Raw genomic sequence first — 14387 nt, 5'->3', positions numbered from 1 at the left:
GTGGCTGAGTGGAGATGGTGTATGGACTTGGGTCCTTCTCATGAACATCCATCAGTGTCTGTACCCGCTGCCAGTGGGACCACATTGAAGCCATGGGGATGGGCGCTCATGGCAGGCTGTTCCCAGCCCTTCTCATGTGGCCTTTGCAGAAGGACCCCACCCGTGGTGATTTTGCCGGGGGGGGAGATGCCAGAGCCTGGTTCTGGGAGGAGACATTGGACCCTGGCTTGGGGGCAGCGGAAAGGTGCCAGAACTTGATTTTAGAGAAGGACGTGGGAGACTTCTTTGGGGGATGTGCTGGAGCCTTATTTGGGCGGGGGGATGTGGGAGTATTCTTTTTGGGGATGCTGGAGCCTTCTTTGGGGGTGCGTGTGTGTGAACGTGGGAGTCTTCTTGAGGGGGGGGGGATGCGGGAACCTTGTTTGGGGCGGACGATTCCGGATCTCGATTTCTGGGGGAAAACCCAGAGCCTGATTTTTATTTCTTTTTTTTTTTTTTCCTTTCGGGTAGGGGGTGCCGAACCCGGATTTTTCGGGGTGGGGGGTGTGTGGGTGTGGGGGGAAAAACTGCCGGAGGCTGCCTTTGCAGGGGGCCGGCTCGGGAGGGCAAGGGTTAAGGGGGCGGGGGCGCGGGCGGGGCGGCGCTGGCGGAGCAGATTGCAGCCGGCTCCTGCGGCTTCGCCTGCGCCGGGCGCGGAGCAGCGGCGGGGAGCGCGGGCGGAGCCCCCCGCCGCCCCCGGCCCCGCCGCCCCCCCCCCCCCCTCCCCATCCCACCCCCCTCCCCCGACCGCCACCATGGTGCAGAAATCCCGCAACGGAGGCGTCTACCCGGGACCCGCCGCCGAAAAGAAGCTGAAGGTGGGCTTCGTGGGGCTGGACCCGGGAGCCCCGGACTCCAGCCGGGACGGAGCGCTCCTCATCGCCGGCTCCGAGAGCACCAAGCGGGGCAGCATCCTCAGCAAGCCGCGCTCCGGGGTGTCGGGCAGCGGGAAGCCCCCCAAAAGGAATGCTTTTTACCGCAAGCTGCAGAATTTCCTCTACAATGTGCTGGAGAGACCGCGGGGCTGGGCTTTCATTTACCACGCATACGTGTGAGTAAAAGGAATTTGGGGAGGGGGGGGCGCAAACCCCATGGGAGAGACCTCCACACGCACCCGGTCCGGATCTGCCCTTGACAGCCCCCTCTCTCCATCCCCCCCCCCAAAACGCATGCCGAAGGATGCTCCAGCTGCAGAGCGGGTGCAGGGAGGGGATGCCGGGTGCCAGGGCTGGTTGGGGAGCCCCCGGGGGGATGCTAGGGGGTAGCGGAGGCTGAGCCTCCCCCCCCCCCCCCCCCAACTCTCCTCCGCCTCCCCCGCGAGCAGCCGGGCCGCCGCTGCATCCCTTTGCCGGTACCCGGGCACGCTGCGCCCGCGGACGGGGTGTGTGACGGTGGGGAGGGCAATCCGGGGCGGGGGAGAAGCTGTCCCTGCAGAGATGGGGGGTGGCTCCCCGGGGAGATGCAATGCACCGGTCCCCCGGCGTCCCCCGCCTTCCTCCTGCCCGCTCCCGCTGGCGGGGGAAGGGGCCGCTCCCTGCGGTCGGTGCAGGGGGCTGGAGCAGCGGGAGTGATGGGTAGGGACTGCTCCTCCGTCTTGCTTGAAATCACCATAGCAATGCTGTGAGCAGGGGAACAAAAAAGCTCTGCTCAGGCACTGTCTCTCCTTCCCTCCTCCTTCCCCCTCCCCACCCCCCCCCCGGCCCCATTTTTGGTTGCTGCGGAGGGTTTGGGGCCGGGGGTTGGTTTTGTGGCTCTGCGCTGGCCTCTGGAGGTATTTCTTGTCCCCCTGTGGGAAGTGGCTGAATGGAAGATGAGTCTAGAAAGAAATGCTAATCGGTGTCTGGGGCTTCCTGACTGCACAGCCATGGAGCGGTAAACAAAGGAGCAGTCCCAGGGTGCACATTTCCCCGCTGCCACCCCCTTTTTTTTTTTGCCAGAAATGGCCACATCTGACCCGCCGTTTGGGAGAAAGATGCCCATATCTGAAGGCATTGCTGCATAGGGAGCGCAGATGACTTCCCGTTGTTTGGAGGATTGCAAAGGGAGGGTCAAGATAAATTGCTGTGTTACTGCAACTCCCTTCCCTCTGGGACTTTCCACAGTCCCACCAGGCTCTTCTGCAGGCCTGGGCTCAGGCTTGGGTGCTCGTTCCCTTGGTGCCGGTGGGTTTTTTTTTTGTTTGCATGTTTTTCATTATGGCTAGGGCCTCTGTCAGCCCTGGCAAGAGGATTTTTTGGGCCTTTCGGGGTTTTTTTTTCCCCCCGTTATTTTGCTGTTATGCCATTCTCAGATAAGGTGTCGGAATATGCTTTCTGCTCCTCAGCCATTTTGTACATTGAGGCCTTCCAGGGAGGTGTTGGTGAGTCCAGTCGGTGAAATGCTGGCTGGGTGGGAAGGGGGAGCTTTGCCATGCGCTGCAGCGGGTTGGGGTCCTTCCGGGAGCTCATTCCCCCAGGGAAATGGGAGAAAAGAGAAGAGGGAGTGTCTGTGGAGCTCAGTTGTGGTTGCGATGAGGAGTGTGGAGTCCAACGCTGGGACTCCTGAGCATCCTCCATGCTCAGGGCCGTCCCCTCGACTTGTAGATGGTTTGTGTCGCAAAATCCTCCAGAATCGCGTGGAGGGGCCAAGCGTTCGCGTTGCGAGCCGGGTGCTTGCTTGTGTGTGCGCCGAGGATGGGGGGACGTTGGGTGCAGCCTGCGCTGTAAGCTATTAAATACAGGTGACACCCCAGCTTGGGGACACTGGGGTGACAATGACAGAGGTGGAAGGGGATGAAAGCCAAATGGCAAGCGGTAGCCCTGACTGTGAGGGGTTTATAAGCATCCTTGGCTTCTTCAGCTACTCCGTCTTAACTTCTGACCCCCCTGGCTCTCTGCGGTGACATTTTTTTGGGCAGCTGGTAATCCTCACAGGGCAGGAGCGGGGACACCCCAAACTGACCTCCTGCCAGGGCTCACTTTCCCCGGGAATGCCCCGTCCCTGGTGCCAGGCTGCGGTGCCCCTTGGCTCTCACCACGTAGCCGCATCCCCGACATGCCTTTCCCCCCCCTGCCCCAGCCCAAGCAGCTGCATCTCTCCTGGGCTCGTGACTCCACTTGTACCTGCCGTGACACCACGTGGAGCCGTGCTCTCCCATCAGAAACCGCTGGCCTGGGATGCGCTGGGAGCTGGGCAACCTCCCTGGATCACCTTGGGGCAGATGCTCAAGCATCCGGGAGACGTAACCACTGCGAAACCATCCTCTGACCCTCCACTCTCGCACCCATCGGGAAATGGAGGCGTGGAGGCTGGATTCAGGGCTGAGGTGGTAATTGCACCAATGTCTGTGAAGCATTGGTGATATAATTAATTTTTTTAACAGTGTGTCGGGAAGTTATGTGGAATCCAATCTTCTGGACTATACACATCATAGGTTTAGCCTTCGCAGTTTGCTAATATATTGTTTAAAGAGCTGAAGGGTATGTTAAACATCATACAAATCACCAGGATAAGCCCATGCACCAGTTAGTGCCCTCTGTTGGCTGGGCGAGCCTGGCATGGCCTGTGCCAGATGCGCATGTGTTTGCGTGGGGCAGGGAGAGGGTTTTCTGGGTGTCTGTAATCCAGACAGGCAGGGCAGATGAATAAGCAGCCACTAAGCTTTTTAAAGATATGGGAGGGTGAAGGGACTGGCTCAAGGTCATAAAGTTTGTACGGGCGAGCTGGAGCCACCCCCGACGTCCCGATGGCTGGTGCAGTGCCCTACCTGCGCTACTGGGGTCACGCCATCTCCTTCTGCCCAAAACACCATTTTGTGCCAAAGCCTTGAGCACAAAAACACTTTTACCCTTCATACCGCCGGAGTGGGGGCCCTGAGGGAGGCTGTGGCTGGGGGACCCTGTCCTGCCACCGTGTTGGGCTGTGCATCGCTCAGCCCCTCCATCCCGGACCCCATCTACCAGCATCCCTGTATCTCTGCTCCCGCTGCTCGCAGGGGCTTTCTTCCATGAAGATTTAGGACCTGTTTCCAGCGTGAATGAGTTTGTGACCCTGCGAGGTTGGATTTTAGCTTGTAGAGATGAGTTTGTGACCCTGCGAGGCTGGATTTTTAGCTCCTGCAGATTCTTACAGACCCCCACAGCGTTTTTAGGCGTGGGGCTGCTGTGCTGCTCGGGCAGCCACCCTGCACCCAAGCGCCAAGACACAAACTGTAGAGACTCTTCCAGCATGGACGTGTTTTAATGAATCTGAGAGGTGCTTCTGCATAAGTACCTCTGAGAAATGCCGATCTGCAGAGGCCCACCTCCCAGGCTGGTATCACACCGGGTGACTGCTGCACCGCCTCGAGATGCCTCTGCAAGTTGCATTTATTTCCAGTGCTGCATCCCAGCTCCAATCCACCCGATTGCTTTCCCCACCTCTTCTTCCAGTCATCGCTCGTTCCCTTTTGCACCATTTCATGCATAAGAAACCAGGGAAATTCAGAGCAACTCCCACCCCTCAGCCCCAAACGCGTTAACGTGGTCTCATCTCAGATGTTGCCTCTGTAAAAGCGCCGTTACCTCTGCGAGCAAAAGCACTATTTTATATTTCTGTGCTGTGATTCATTTTTGTACTTACTAGCTCTTCCTACACTGACACAACTGGGTGACCTGCTCATGGTAGCTGTGTGTTTATGTATATAATATATATATTTCGTGAAGCCCCATGGACAGCTGAGCCTGATGGGTCCCACTTTTGAGCATGGCTGGAGGCGGGCTCTGGCTGCCGGAGGTCTGAGCCTCCCCTGTCTCGCATCTTCTCCCAGTATTTATCTCAGCGCCTTTCTTTTCTATTCCCCCTCCTCCCCCCCTTTTTTTTTTCTTTTTTTTTTCTTTTTGACAGAGCCCTGGCAATGCCGCACGTGGCCTCATTCTGCTCAAGGTTGAGCTGAAACTTGAAAAGTTGAGCTTGTGCCTGAATAGCAGGCCAGGCTTTTTGAGGGATGCAGCAGCACTTAGATCTTGTGGTAGACCTTCTCTGCATGGGGAGGCATTTTGCTTCCAAAATGCTTCCATTTTATTTCTTTTAATAATTTATTTTTTTTTTCTTCTAGTCCTTTTACCTTGGTTATTGTAACCTGCCCTGTGCTCGGTGGTGCTGAGTTTGTAGGGCTGCGATACTTGAAAGTGATTTTTGTCCCTACCTGCCCTCTTATTTCGAGAGGGATCGCTGTGTTCTGTGCCAGCCTCAGCCAGGTGCTTGCAGAGGGCACCCCCGTGGCCTGATGCATCCGGAGACGCGTTTGCTGATCCCCCCCGGTGAGCTGCTCGTCTTTGGTCCCTGAGCTGAAGACGGGGCCTGGATTTGGGGCAGTAGCAAGAAAACAGCCTGTATTCAGAGACTTCTAAAGCTGTGTGCCCAGGGCCAACGCAATCCTTGCGTTTCCTACTTTGAATTTACAACCTTAATGCGTCTTTTTAACTGCGTTAAAAATAGTTTGGGTGCATTTTTTATCCGCATACTGTGCACCATGCATTCAGTTAATTAAGCAAGTGCACGGACTTAAATTATAATAAGGAAGAACATTTCCTCCCCATCTAATTTATTAAAATTTCCTTGTGCCATCCCCGTCCCGTTTGTTCTTCCCTTTTAACCTAGCCAGAAGCCACCTCTCTCTCCAGAAAGTCTCCTCCCTGTGCCGCCTGCATCCTGGCATGGCCACGGTTGGCGCGGTGGGAGGATGGAGGGTTGATGCGATTGCTTCCCTGAAGGTCCAGGGTTTCTTGGTGCAGAGGTCGCCGCTTTTCTGACTCCTTCCCCTCCTCAGGGACTGATGAAAACAAGGTTGTTTCATATAGATCCATTCCCAGATGATCTTTTGCATCAGATGGAACGACTCTGGGAACCTGCAGCCATTTTTCTGCTGCCTGGGTTGGATTTTTAGGCAGCTCTTGTGTTTTGTTTTGTTTTCCACTTACTTTTTCAATAATGGTTTTAAGACGCGTAAATTTAGTTGGCCAGTCTCATTTATCCATCCCCAAGCAGCGAGGGGTGGTGTTTCATGGCAAGCCCTCACCCACAGACCGGGGTATTGCTAGGAGGTGTGATGCCACCAAACTCAGCCCATCCACCAGCGATGTGCAGGGACCTCTTGGGTTCTCCTCCCCACCTCCTAGTTGAGTATGTGGGATGGAGGTGCCAATAGAGGTCTCCCGTAAGCGTTGAATTTAATGGACCTGCTGGGCTTTGAGCTCAGCTGTGCAGTTGTGCCTGTCCTGGGGACCAGGGACCTCCGCGGTGTGATGCCTCACGAGCTCCTCTCCAGCTGCTTAGTCAGAGCTTGGTGGGAGCAACCTGATTTCAGTTGCTTTAATGTGTCACGTTCCAGCCGTCACATTCGCCCCACACTGACATTAAAGAAATGAAAAACAAGCCGATCCTCTGGGTGACCTCCTTTCTGTGCTGCAGCACACCTCAACCAGGTGAGACTTCCTATGGCTCAATTTATCATAAAAGGGAATAACCCCAAAAGCAAGCCCGAAATCCCCACCCTAAAGGAAAGATGGGCATTGCTTAAAGAGATGTAGTTAGCAAAAATTAGATTTCTTGATTTTTCTTTTCTTTTTTTTTTTTTTTTTTGCATTGCAGCAGAGGGAAGGGACGTCAGCAGGGTGAGACACGGTGTGGTTTGTTTGGTGGGGCAGGGTAGAGGGTTTGCCTGTCAGTTAGGCATCAGTGGGGCTCACCAGGATAAAAAAAACCCACATACATTTAGTATTTGGCATCTGGGATTTAAGCAGCAAACACGTAGCCCTGCATAATCCTTTTTAAGGTAGCCCAAGTGCTCAGCTGGTTTCTCAGGCAGTTCTTGAGGGACAGATTCCTCTTTAAATTGTGGTGGCAGGGAGATGTGCCAGTCCCTTTTTCTGCTATGTAATCTCCTGTAGAGAAGATACAGGAGAGCTGAGAAAGATGGAGAGTGGTTCCTACAAAGGATTAAACTGTGTCTACGGTGTGCTTCTCAGGCAAACGTGAGCCCGTCTGTGCTGGTGTGAAATGTCCCCAGTCCCCACTGCATCAGAGAGAGAGGAGGTCTCCAGCACCGAGGTGCACATTGCTGCAGAATAACACAATGGCTTTTAGCCCCCAACGGCCAAAAAGGAACCCGATTTCAAAACCAGGTTATTGTGGTGGTCTGAGCTGAGCTTCTCGAATGTCTTTAGGCAGGAGGCGTGTTGCAAGGTGATTTGATCAGTGAGCACACGAGGGCAAAACCAGGGAGTGCCGAAGGGTTTGGCTGGCACAGCTGGGTCCTTTACCACCGTATGTTTAAATGGCTCCTCATCGGGTCACAAGCCAAAACCATTTGGGCTACTCTGACACTCGCCTATGGCAAAAGATGGCCCCACCAGGACTACAGGAGTAGGTATTTAAATATGGTCCCTTGGTGGACGTGCCCACCCACCCAAGGTAAAAGAAAAATGACGTTTTTCTCCAGTAAGAACGAGTTGGGTGGTACTTGGTCAGCCCACTGAAGCTGGGGGTGACCTCAGCTCCCCACGCGGTTCTCCTGGCCTTGTCCTGGGTAAGCTGCGAATGCAGCCTCCTGTGACACTTACATGGAAGGTGGTTTTTTGGGGGGTGGGAGTCATGTGCATTTATTCTAAAACACTGAATTAATTACATATAGTGTTGTTTGCTGGGGAGCATCTCACATAAGTCACTGGCTGCAAGATCTTCTCGCCTCTTGCTGCTGTAGGGAGGTGGTTTAAAGCTCCATGAGGGTCACCTGGAGTGCTGGGCGCAGCAGCAGCCCTGTCTGTGTGAGCCCCGTGACTGAGCACTCACTGGATTTGTTTCAGTGCATACAATGGCCAGACGTCGCAGGTGGAGTGGGCGTTCAGCTGGGGTTCGGTGATGCTCAGATACCTGCTGGGTTCCTCGTGGAAATCCCATAGGAGCCTCCGTGCAGATCTCAGGTGGGCAGGGCTGCCTTCTGGAAGTGCCCGTTTCTCTCTGTTGATGGCAGAGAGTTGATGCAAGTTCCCTTGCATACCTTAGGGGAAAGCTGGGGGGGATGAGTCCAGACAACAGAGAGGGAAGACGGAGCCTGGCACAACTTCAAACTGAAAACTGGAGTGAGTCGAGGCATCTCCCACCTCCTGCCCCAGCCTGTAGGAACTGGGGAGTTCAGACCCAGAACTCCTCCGTGGACACCCTGCCAGGTAAGGTCACGGTGAGAGATGGGGCTGATCCGCATTGAAACGGGATGACCAGGATCCGAGATCCACATTTACTCAGCAACGTTTGAGAAAAGGTTTTGGGAAAAGAACCTTTATAGCAAAGCCTGATCAACTCATGGACCTCCAACCCCCGGGACCCAGGGGAAATCAGAAGATAATCAAGCCTTATTAATACTGATTAACGTTCATAAGCAGCTACAGTTGTGTTTAGGCTCTCAGAGGAGAGTGCCCAGTGGTCAGTGTTCGTTCAGAAATCCTCCTTTTTTCAATCCTCCCGCGGGAGGGTGGGACAGGGCAAAGGAACAAGAGGACAGGCAAGGTCAGAGGGAGCGTCTGTCCCTGCGTGGGTTGGGAGGTGACCACTCTCCATCTGAGGATCCCGGCCGTCCATCGTGGCTGGCACTTGGTCTCTTCAGGACAAGATCAAAAGACACAGAGATTTTTGCCTTCCGGAGGGTCTTTCCCAGGGATTCACAAATGCCTCATTTGTAAACAAACCCTGTTCTGCCTGGAAGTCCTGCTTTCTCATTTCGAGCTTTGCCAGCCAGGGGGAGGTGACAGTGTCGACGCAAAATACGGCTGGGGTGATAACTGAGCTGCTGTCGCACGCTGCGGTGGATGAGCGCAGCAGGAGAGGCAATCCTAGTGCTGCTTCCACGGATACGCTGTCACCCTCCATAAAGTTACGATGATGCCTGGGGGGAAAAAAAAAAAAAAAAAACCAAACAAAACCTAGCAGAAATCCTGACTCAAAGGTGACTCACGTACACCTCTTCTCCGTCTCGCGTGTGAATGCGGTAGCTTGTGTCTGGGTACCTGCTGTGTGTGCTTGTTCCAACTTTGGTTTGATACGCTTGGAACAAGTAATACGCGGCACAAAAGAAAAAGAAAAACTTCAGTCAAATAGTAGTTAAAGTGCAAACCAAGGGGAAAACAATACTCCATTAATATTAACAGCAGCGTGTGAGCACCCGTAATGGAAATAGAGGTCTACAAGCTTCTCTTCTGTACGTCAAGCCAAAAAGAGCCAGTCCCTGCTCTAAGGACTTACTGTATTGAACAGACAAGACAGATGAAAGGCATAAAGCAGTTGTCAGGGAAGGGCTGGTAAATGTTATCTTTGCTCGGCTTTTTCTTTTTAACAGTGTTTGCCCGGCTTCTCATCTGCTTTTGAATTGGTGGGTTGGTTTCTATTCATGCTCCTTGGGTTTGCAAAAGAAAGTGGGGTTTGTTTTGACCGGAGCAGACTCTCAGAGACACCGTCGGGTTTATCTTGGAGGGAAATCCCGTGGTCTGAGGACCTCAGCGGAGTTAACTTTGGGCTGGGAGAACGAAGGCGCGTCTTCCCGGGGCCGTGGCTCACCCATACTGGGGCAGTTCGCTGTGGTCTTGCTGTTCATTGCAAATGCGGCGCGTAGAGGGCTGTGAATTGGGCTTGTTGGCTTTCTCACTGTTCGAGTGTTGTACGCGGCAGCAAAATGACAGCACTGGGAGGCTTTTTTTCCTGCGTGTTTATGGGCTTTCGCACAACTCGGAGTCTCGAAGTGGCCATTAATTGAGTTTGTGCTTGCTCGGAGGTTTGTTACCTGATCTGAAGAACATAATAAGGGATGTAAGAGCACTCCATCTGTCACTCAGGAGGAGAGCAAAGGAGTTAAATATAAATATCTGTATCTGATAGCTGGACAAGCAGGGAGCGAGGCCGCGTTGCTCCTGCCACGTCAAGCCATGCAGTGGTTAGGCCTGAGTGCTTCCAGGAGGGGCAGTGAAAACCAAAACCTCTCCCCAGTAACAAGGACTACTCATTGCTCTTGGAGGAGGTAGACGGCACGAAGGGCTCAGGCTGGTGTGGCCATTGCTTCAGTGTTGGACACTGGTTTAATTCTGTGGTTACTCGTCCTTCCTCTATGTCTGGCACGGCTGGAAATACCATGTCTTGTCGGGTTAACCCCTCACTGGGCCTTCCCCCAAGTCTCCTAGGGTTTATTAGCAATGATTTGTGCTTTAAGGACTAGTGAGATCCCTGAGTCATCTCCTTAGGCAGGGAGCTATTTATTTCAGTGTGTGTGTTACACTCCCTGGGAGTGGGTGTCTCTCTTCCGCTTTTGGATCCTGCCCTGACTCTATATAAAGACTCCAGGCTTGAATGAGCAGCAAAACCAACCCTCAAACTGGCTCCATCGTTTGGAAGATTCGTGCTGCTGATCCCGTCTCTCCTGGCTGAAGGAGCATGGCTGTTTGGAGCACGGGTAGGAGTTTGCGTGGCGTAGCTGCTAGGACACAGCGTACTGTGTGTCCATGGCCGGGAGCAAGTCTTGCTCTACAGGAGGTTGTGAGCAAGAGGAAAGCACGATTTGGACCTCCTCTTCTTCCCTAAGGTCGATTTGCTGACACTGTTGGGTTTTCGGTTGGTGAGATTTTTCTTACTTAAGAGAGATGAGATATTCCTGATGAGATGAGATATTCCACTTAGGAGAGTGGCTGTAATTCTCCGTTGCTGTCAGAGCAGGGACTGGAGGTGCCACGGGCAGATGAAGATGGGCTCCTCTGAGACATCATCAGTGCAGGAGCTGCCGGGTTTTCACTGTGTCTTATCTCCTGGGATGGCCCTTTTCAGCCACATCCCGTGCTTGCTTGGTGGCCTCGTAGAAAGCTGCCTTGCTGCGTGTGAGTTTGGGGGTGCAAGGAGAGCCCCTCACGTAACAGTTCTCGGGGGAGCTGCAAAGAAGCCAGCGTGCTAATGGCAATGTTCATCCAAAAGCTGGCTTCGCACCCAATTAAGCATCACCCTGAGCCAGAGGGACAAGTCCTCATGTCATTATGTCTTGAACTAAATTGCTGGCACTTCATGAGGGCTCTGTCTCCGTAGCCTGAGGGGCCGATGCATTTAATCCGTATCAGCGCTAAAGAAACTTTGTTAACGTGACCTCGTGGTTTGGTCCTTACGGCTGCTGGATGCACATTGCTGTGGTTGTCTTTTTCTTAATTATGGCTATTCCTGTAAGGAAGGAAAGAGACCTAGAGAAAAGGAGAATTTTCTGAGCTCTTTGTCTGCAATTTGCCAGGCATGACATGCAGTCACAGAATTTTGCACTGGATTTTTCTTCTTTCCCACGTTTTCCCCTTTAACATCTAGATGTTTTTAATGCTTTCCTTATTTAGCAGCTTCTGTCTTACTGTACCAGCTAATGAAGGGTGGGAAGAATTTCTGCCTTGACCTTTTGTTGTTGCTGATGTTCTTCTTTTCCGCAACAGAAATCAGATATAATTTGAAACCTTCTCTGAGCTGCCCCTCCAGGCCCTGCGCCTGCGCTCCCCCCGATGCCTGTTTGCGGGTGGTTGGGAGCATCTCGAGTCGTGCGAAATGGCACAGAGCGAGCTGCCGAGCCTGTGAATCAGTGGGTCTCCCATCTGAGTCGGGGATAAATAACACAGCTGTAGGTCTGAACTTGGTTTTAAGTTGGTGATGGATTAACCTGCCTTAGTATGGGGGGAATGATTTGAGGTTGTGAGTACAGGGAAAGGTAACGAAAGTGCCTGAATAAGAGAAGTGAATGGGACTCTAAAGGTGTCTCTGTCCCATTGTTTCTGCTGGGAGATGGAGACGTCTACAAGTAGATGAGTTTAGATTAAATATCAGGAAGAAATTCTTTGCTGTGAGGGGGGTGAGCCCCTGGCCCAGGTTGCCCAGAGAAGCTGTGGCTGCCCCATCCCTGGAGGGGTTCAAGGCCAGGTTGGACGGGGCTTGGAGCAACCTGGTCTGGTGGGAGGTGTCCCTGCCCAGGGCAGGGGGTGGCACTGGGTGATCTTTAAGGTCCCTTCCAACCCGAACCATTCTCTGTGTGTGTGTGAGGCATATCCCAACCTCAGGTCTCCACCTTGTGCTTTGGAAAAAGCAAATCTGGGAGACCTGCTAGTAGACAGGAGTTGATGTTGCCTGGGTGTCCTGAGCTTGACCCATCCGTATGCAAGAACTTGGGCACCTGGGGAACACCTCCATTGAATTTGCCATTTTTCCTGTCCCTCCTTGCAAACACCCTGCAGAGCCAATAAGCCCACCCTGGGGTGTCCTCGGTGGGGAGCACCTCCCAAGCCCCAGCTCCCTGCAGAGAAACGGGCTGAACCTCCAAAACGAGTTCCAGTCCTACCTAGCCTTGCTCGTTTGGCCCTTCTCCACGTGGGAGCAGACGGCTATTAAAAATTCTGGAGAAACTCATTAAGCTAACGGGTTGCCAGCCCCCATCCGTGACGGGGGAGGCCTGTCTGCCCTGCAGCCGTGTCCCCGTGGGATGTGAGTTGGGAAGAGTGGCCGGAGCCAACCCCAATGGCATTCCCTGCTGCTGCGGCGGGATGTGCATCCCATGTGTGAAACACAAGGGCTGGCAGAGCAGCCCAGGGAGGTAGCCCAGACCTGATGGGACAGCTTATGTTTCATTTGCTGAAAGCACAGCAGAAATTAAATGAAGATTAATTAAACCTTTTCTTTTTTTTTTTGTCTCCTGCTTCCTCTCGCTCTTTGCTGTTTCTAGGGAAGACTGAAAAAAAAATGTGCTAGAGAGGAGGCTAACCTCTGAGCATCCTTTCACGGATGCAGCATTCGGCCCCCACGGGACTGCAGGGAAAGGCCCTGTAATTACGGGGAAGGTCCTGCGAGGCCGGGTTACACAACCAGGACGGACGGGGAGCTGCTCCCGCTTCGGCTTAGCAGCAGGCCGATGATGCTGTAACTCGAAATACTACCTGGCTATTATCCATTCATTGCTTTTTATCACTGTCGGTGTCCTCAACGCGCAGCACAGACCACTCGCGAGGCTCCGAGCCAAGGAAGGAGGTAGGAAGGAGCGCGCAGGATCATAAAAGGGCCATTTGATATTTACAGTGCCTGGTGACATAATTCCCAGACAGCCCGAGCGTATCTCGGAGCCGGCTGACGAGTCGCTGGGGAGATCTTGCTACGATGCCACCAAGTGAAGGTGACTCCGTCCCGGCGCTGGCGGGAGCAGGATGCCCTGGTGGAGAAGTCGTGCTGCAGCGTCTGCTCGCAGGCTCTGCACCGGCTGCTGCCACCGGCGTTAAGAGCCAAGTTGAGCGGCTGGGAGAAGGGATTCAGGGCTGTGGCAACCGCCTTGAGATGTGGTACAGGGGGAGCACTAACACCTTGGCTGCGGTGCTGGGCATGCCCTGGTGTCGTGTGCTGGAGGACGTTGCTCTTGCGTGCTCCCCGGTGGCTTTGCGCTGTCATTTAAGATGCTGCTGTTGGCGCTGGTCCACGGGAGCCTTGGTTTCTGGCGTGCTTTGCAGGTGCTGTTGTGCCAGGCTCTAGGAGGACTTATTCATTGCTGAGGGCCATGGGCATGCCTTGAGCTATTTGTGGGCTTAACCTCAGCTGTGCCCCCGTGGGCTGGGGGGAATCCTTACCCCTGTTTTCCAGTTTGGGAGCTGAGGTACGGAGGAATTTAGCGCCTTGGGATGCCAGCAGCATAATGCAGCATCCCTGCTCCCCGTGCTGTAACCCTAGCCTCTCCCTCCTCCTGCAGTAAGAACCATTTCCCATACAGACAGGGAGACTTCAGCATGTATCCTTGTCCCGTCAGGCCTTCCTCGGCTTTGAATTATTAAATATTGTCTCTGGTCTCCATTATAAAGGTTGTTAGAGCACAGCTACTTATCAGAATAGAAAATACTCAGTTTCCGTACTTTAACAGTTGGCTTCATCTGCTTGTGGGATTTACAATAAATGAGAAGAATTAAAAAAAAAAAAAAGGGGCAAAAAAAATTATGAGAGCCTGAGGTTGGAAGTAAACACAAAGAAGTAACGTCTTTGCGGGAGGATGTCCGCTTTTCTGTCCCAGTACCCACGTGGCTGCTGGTCTGTATCTTCTGTCTAAAACAAAATCCCATGCAAATTCATTAGCATTAATAGGCTGGAGAATGTGTGCTGCTGTGACTCCCCTGATGCTGGATTAATTGTGCTCTGGGGGTGCCCCTTCCTCACCCCCCCCATCGCCTTCACCTCCATCAGCCAGCGGAGACCCCAGCAAACCATCCTGGCTGCGTTTTTGGGCAATGATGGTGATCAAGTGATATGAGGAGAGGCTGAGGGAGCTGGGCATGTTTAGCTTGGAGAAGAGGAGGCTGAGGGGA

The 14387-nt window shown here is 53.5% G+C and overlaps 1 protein-coding gene across 14 annotated transcripts in view; it reads left to right on the top strand.

The window, feature by feature from the left end:
• Positions 1–697: 697 nt before the first annotated feature.
• The window catches only part of KCNQ2 (potassium voltage-gated channel subfamily Q member 2), a 78100-nt gene continuing 64410 nt past the window's right edge, over positions 698–14387 (top strand). For 4 of the 14 annotated variants that reach the window (XM_074604697.1, XM_074604695.1, XM_074604689.1 and 1 more), the window contains exon 1: positions 701–1090. In XM_074604697.1, the coding sequence (XP_074460798.1) occupies positions 795–1090 (296 nt within the window). In that variant the 5' untranslated portion in view covers positions 701–794. Of the gene's footprint in view, positions 1091–14387 lie in introns of all 14 variants that reach the window. The other 10 variants (XM_074604698.1, XM_074604691.1, XM_074604702.1 and 7 more) reach the window with 4 other exon arrangements.

Source organism: Larus michahellis, chromosome 12 (genome assembly GCF_964199755.1).
Source record: "Larus michahellis chromosome 12, bLarMic1.1, whole genome shotgun sequence".
Classification (NCBI taxonomy): domain Eukaryota; kingdom Metazoa; phylum Chordata; class Aves; order Charadriiformes; family Laridae; genus Larus; species Larus michahellis.
The sequence above is the reverse complement of the archived record's forward strand: the minus strand, read 5'-3'. Positions and strand labels throughout refer to the sequence as shown.